At 39.3% G+C, this 5795-nt stretch overlaps 1 protein-coding gene across 2 annotated transcripts in view; it reads right to left on the bottom strand.

The window, feature by feature from the left end:
- Positions 1–1072, bottom strand: part of LOC109837051 (probable aquaporin PIP2-8) — a 1824-nt gene extending 752 nt beyond the window's left edge. The window contains exons 1-2 of one of the 2 annotated variants that reach the window (XM_020405137.1): positions 724–1072; positions 1–180 (exon numbers count right to left, since the gene is read on the bottom strand). The exon at positions 1–180 is cut by the window's left edge and continues 101 nt beyond it. In XM_020405137.1, coding sequence (XP_020260726.1) covers positions 1–180; positions 724–1018 — 475 coding nt within the window. In that variant the 5' untranslated portion in view covers positions 1019–1072. The remainder of the gene's footprint in view (positions 181–723) is intronic. The other variant, XM_020405136.1, reaches the window with a different exon arrangement.

The following is a 5795-nucleotide window of genomic DNA, read 5'->3' as shown; positions in this document are numbered from 1 at the left end:
CGGCGACCTCGTTGGCACCTCCCCCCAAAGAATTGTAGAAACTCCTCATGAACGCTTTCACCAGCCCAACTCCGCAAATCGCGCCTAAGCACTGAGCAACCATGTACAACACGGCTCGTATTAATGAGACTTTGCGGGCCAAAAATAGCCCAAACGTCACCGCAGGATTAATATGTCCACCTGAAAACCCCAAAACAATAATGACAAATATTAAAAGTTTATGGGAGATAGAAGAGGGAAATTTAGCAAACATCTCAATTTTAGTCTAACTGATTTATCGAGGTTTGAACAAAAGTTTTTTTTTGGGCAATACCAGTAGATATTACTTGTGTATTTACAGATTATCATCTAGCTCATTTGTGTTGGGAAGTCATCTGTACAAGTATCTAATGTTACCTTCATCTTTTTTTCGGTTAATTCTTTGTAACATGTTATTTTAAGATCACAAAAAAAAATAGTGAAATTATGTGTTTGCTAGCAACATCAGTAAGATTTAGCAAATTTATAAAAAGAAGAATCTGCACTGTTGATAGAGGCAATCCTCTGACTGTAAAGCATAAAAAAATTAAGATAATACTTGAGCAATCCACGAGAAAACTCTTTAAGCTTATAATAACCTTCTTTTACAAACTATTTCATTGTTAAAGAAACTTTTGTAATATCATGTTGAAGGTCTCTTTCACTGCATTAAACCCTAAGCTTATAATTTTATACTCTACGGACCTGAGACTCCGATGGTGCAGTAAACAAGGATGAAGATCATGCCGCCGAAAGACCAAGCGATTCCAAGATCGCCGACGCCACCGCAGATATCTGTAGCAGACTGATGTTTGTACCCGATGATGGTGGCGACTGTGACATAGAGAAAGAGGAGAGTGGCGATGAACTCGGCGATGAGCGCTCTGTAGAAGGACCAGAGGCGGAGCTCACCGAAGTCCAGCAGCGGCGTCGTCGGCAGATCGGTGTAGTCCTTCGCGGCAGGCTCTTGCTCCGCCTCCACGCTCACCTTTTTCGACATTTTTTTGGCTTTTTTTTTTGGGTTTAAGGGAGCTGGTGTTGTGAGAGGGAGGGGGGATTTATGGATAAGGGAGTAGGGTGGTAAACGGATCGAATCAAATCATATACTAAGGTGTTCATATTTGTATTTGTTTAAAATTATCAAATTCGAATGCAGACTCTACTATTCATATATCTAGTTTTTCGAATTCGAACTCGAATATTTGGTATTTGATAAATATTCACGAATACTTATCGAATATCAAAGTATATTTATTCCGCTAAAGATTTTAATTTTCAAATAGTATTATAATTTATAAATAAAAATTATTTCTTTATAATGTATGATGTATATATATTTGAATCAAAATTTTAATTAGAAAACAGATTTAATATTATTTTAGTCTTAAAATTAGTATATAAAACTCAAGTAGAAATGGTAAGTAGATTAAAAATATAACATCATATGTGCAATAATACAAATAATAAGCTATGATCAAATTTTAAACGAATATTTAATAGGCAAACGAATCGAAAATACTTCTGGTTAAATTCTATTCATTAGTAAACTCGAATACTATAAAATATTCGTTTAGTGGCAAATGAACTACCGAATCGAATATGACCGAATAGTTATTCGAACAATTATCGAATTATTTGTTAATTATTTGGTTCATCACGAGAACAGTAATTGGTTGGTGTGTAGACTTGAGGAGAACAATTGTAGATTAGGTGAAGGCATGCACGACTGAGTAACACACATGCTGATGGAGATGATGGCGTTGGACTTGAAGACGATGAGCGCTCATAGTTGGTCCAAGCCAAGTGATGGAGGAGATGGAGATCTGGCTCGTAGTGTAGAGTATAGGAGAGGTGCACCGATATGATTGGAGACGAGCGATGCAGGTGGAGTATGAGGACTGCAAGTGGGGGAATGCTACTGTCAAGTTAAGTTTGAAAGGAGAAGTATGGTTGATTTGCTTTTAATGTCAGAGGTGGCGAAGATCTCTTAGTGTGCACAAGAGAGGTGGAGACGCCCTAGCGAGACAGATGAAAGTGAGGGTTATAGGGGCATCCAGTTGGAGTGCAGGTGCTTCGATTTAAAGTGCGAAAGAAATAGAAGACTCGAGCGGGGGATGCAAAGTTTTAAGACGAAGATGATATATCTTCAAGGGAGTTTGGGAATCAAATCCAAGGTATAGATTGTTGGGATTGTGTCTTTGATTCTTTGTATAACTTCATGAGAATTAGATAGGGTTAGAGATCAATCATAATTAGGAGATTGGCTCTCATCATGATTAGGAGTTTGAATCCTATTCTAATTAGGAAGTTAGGCTAGAGATAGAGTTTTTGGTTTTTCTATATATATTCTTCTATTGTTGGAGAAAAAACTAAAGAGAAGTGAGATAACTAATATTCTTATAATCTAGGGTTAGCGGAGGGCGTAGTTTGATTCAAGAATATTGTGCAAGAGGCGAGGGTATCGTGATCTTTATCTGTGAGAAAAATTATAATATTAGGAGAGGGTTTTGCAGTCTTTATCAGTTCAAAAGATTGTAAAAAGTGGGTTTTGGAGAGAATATGAGAGTTGATTATATATGTGAGGTTGAGAGATTGAAGCACGTGATGCACACGTGAGTAGAGAATTAGTTGTTTGTGGAGAGAGAAAAGATCACTTGATTCGTGTTGTGGGGTCAGCATGAAAGAGGAAAAATAATCGATGAAGGTTATTTTTAGAGGGGTCCACATGAAGGAAAATTCAGGATGTTCACGTGAACATTAATCCAACTAGGAATAGGATTTATGTGAGGATCTGATGTTGGGCGGAGATTTGAGTTTGGTGTTTGAATTTATTTTTAAGTTCAAATCAACGACTGAGATGATTGGAGTGTAGAATGGTGAATCGAAGGTGGATTTTAGTAATCCAGGAGTCAATTTCTAAGTTTTGGAGTGCTCTGATCGCGATTGAATGGTCTAATTTTTCATGTTATGCTCATATTAGTCAGAAAGTGCTAAAAAATTATGATGGTGATGGCGAGACAAATCTGATGGCAGATAAGGAAAACAAGTATGCGACGGATGAGACTGGTATAGAGAATCAAATATGATTTTAACAGTAGAATTATCAACATATAATTATTTAGAGTCATCACAGGAGCAATAGTTGGTTGGTGTGTAGACTCAAGGAGAGCAGTGCCAGATTAGGTGGAGCTTGCAAGCAGACATGACTAAGTGACGCACATATTGATGGAGATGGTGACATTGGACTTGAAGACGATAAACGCTCATATTTTATCCAAGCCAAGTGATGGAGGAGATGAAGGCATCTAGCTCGTAGTGTGGAGTAAGAGAGGTGCACTGATATGATTCTAGATGAGCGATGTAGGTGGAGTACGAGGACAACAAGCGGGAGAAGGCTATTGTCAAGTTTAGTTTAGGAGGACAAACATGATTGATTTGATTCTAATGTCAGAGGTGGCGAAGATCTCTTGGTGCGCACAAGAAAGGTGGAGGCGCCACAGCGCCACAAATAAAAGTGAGGGTCATAGGGGCATTTAGTTAGAGTGCAGATGTTTCGATTTAAAGTGCGAAAGAGATAGAAGACTCTAGTGGGAGAAGCAAAGTTTAAAGACGGCGATGATATATCTTCAAGGGAGTTTGGGAATCAAATCCAAGGTGGATTGTGTCTTTGATTCTTTGTATAACTTCATGAGAATTAGATAGGGTTAGAAATCTATCATGATTAGGAGATTAGGTCTCATACTGATTAGGAGTTTGAATTCTATTCTAACTTAGGAAGTTAGACTAGAGATAGATTTTTGGTATTCCTATATATGTTTCATGGTCTTAATCCGTATAAAAGATTACAACATTGGGAGAGTGTTTCATAGTCTTTATACGTTCAAAAGATTGTAAGGAGTGGGTTTTGGAGAGAATATAAGAGTTGATTATGTATGTGAGTGTAGGCATCAGAAATTATCTATAGGTTCCCGCACGTAGCTAGAGACGGAGAAAAGGCGACGAACGTCGTTATCCAAGTCAACAAGGCTTATATGATGCCGTGAGGAAGCTAACAAGCTCATGAAGTGAGTTTTTAAAGCATATGAATTAACGGGACGACAAAATAGCGAAGAAACGACTTGATCGAGAGTTTCATTTTACCGATGAAAGACAAAGCACCACTTGTGTCTCGTTCACTCCACGTGTTTTTTTACCTAGGGGAGGTTGTAGATCTCTTCTCCGACTTTTCAATGCATTTTGAATCACGTCATTCTGAGATTGGACGAGAGAATTAGAGGTGAAACAATCAAAAGGCACCAACGGCGTCTCGACCAACGGCCAAAACACCAATGGTGTCTCATGCACAGGAAAGACACCAATGGTGTCTTAGCCCAAGAAAAGACATAAATGGTGTCTCGACCCAAGAAAAGACACCAATGGTGTCTCGGCCTAAGAAAAGACACCAACGGTGTCTCGGCCCAAGAAAAGACACCAATGTGTCTCAGCCCAAGAAAAGACACTAATGGTGTCTCACACCCAGAAAAGACACCAACGGTGTCTCACGCCCAGAAAAGCTGTTTTCGCCTGTATAACCTCCCGAAAACCTGTTTTCAATAAGATTTTAGGATTCCTTTAGTCCAGAGCTCTCCAACTGATTTGAGGCTATCTTTGAATGTGGTTAAGTGGTTACAACTGAGGATAAGATCAAATTGTTCGTTCTTATCTGAAAACAAAGCTTCTGCAACCTGTAAATATAGCCCTAAGGCCTTTATTCAGACGGGATCGGGAATTTGGAGCGGTCAGTGATGCCCTGTCATTTTGAACAGCAGAGGAGCACAAATTTTAGCAAGGAGGAAGCGAGTTCTCGGTGAGTTCTTTGACAAAAAGGAGGAGGGTTCGAGAGATCTGCACCCCTTCATCGTTCATCTGCTTCCCTTGAGATCACACCGTTGCTGTGATCTCGAGAAGAGTGTTTATCTCACCGTTGTTTAGATGTTCACTTTAATTTCTTATCTCCTTCGTGAGGTAACGAAATCAATTAGATCTGATCATTTGGTGGGCCATAGATAAACCCTGGCACCGGTAAAGATCACACACAAGCAGAAGACCGATAAATGATCTCTCTGTGTGTTTTCTAAAAAGTTATAAATTTTTAATTTTTTTTGTGTAGAGAGATCTTATAAAAAGACTCCTCTTTTGAATTCATTGTAAATGCCTAAAGTTGTAATAAATTCCTCAAAGAAATTAACTTTCAACATGAACACGCTGGTGACCATAGTGGGAGCTGACAGTCTTGCTGTCGAGACTGTCGTGTCGCAACCGAAGATCAAGATCCCGGTTGATTCAACGGTTGAATACGAATTCGACAAAGCTAAGTTCGAGGAATATTTCTCCTGATCTTCATCAAAATCCTCCTCTCCCTACAAATGAGGAAAGATATTGTCTTTGAAGGAGGCGTATTCACTGATGAAGGCTACAAGTAACTCCTCTCCAATCAAGGAGTTATCCAATCAAATTACGCCAACTCTGACGAAGAGGGCTCGTCAGAGGTGATGCCAACGCCAAGCTCATCAAATCACCAAGACATTGGAACAAGTCGACGGGGTTTGATATTATGCAAAGTTGGAGTCCAAGAGGCGTCAAGCAACCGAATCACTTCAACAGCGTGTTTCTGACAAATTCTCCAAGCCATCGACGGAAGAATGGATTCTTATCAAAAAGAATCATTCAACCTGAAATGAGCGTATCAAAAGGCGTCATGCACGTGCCGCACATACTCGCATCCTTTTGTAAAAGGC

Source organism: Asparagus officinalis, chromosome 4 (assembly GCF_001876935.1).
Source record: "Asparagus officinalis chromosome 4, Aspof.V1, whole genome shotgun sequence".
Taxonomy (NCBI): Eukaryota; Viridiplantae; Streptophyta; class Magnoliopsida; order Asparagales; family Asparagaceae; genus Asparagus; species Asparagus officinalis.
The sequence above is the reverse complement of the archived record's forward strand: the minus strand, read 5'-3'. Positions and strand labels throughout refer to the sequence as shown.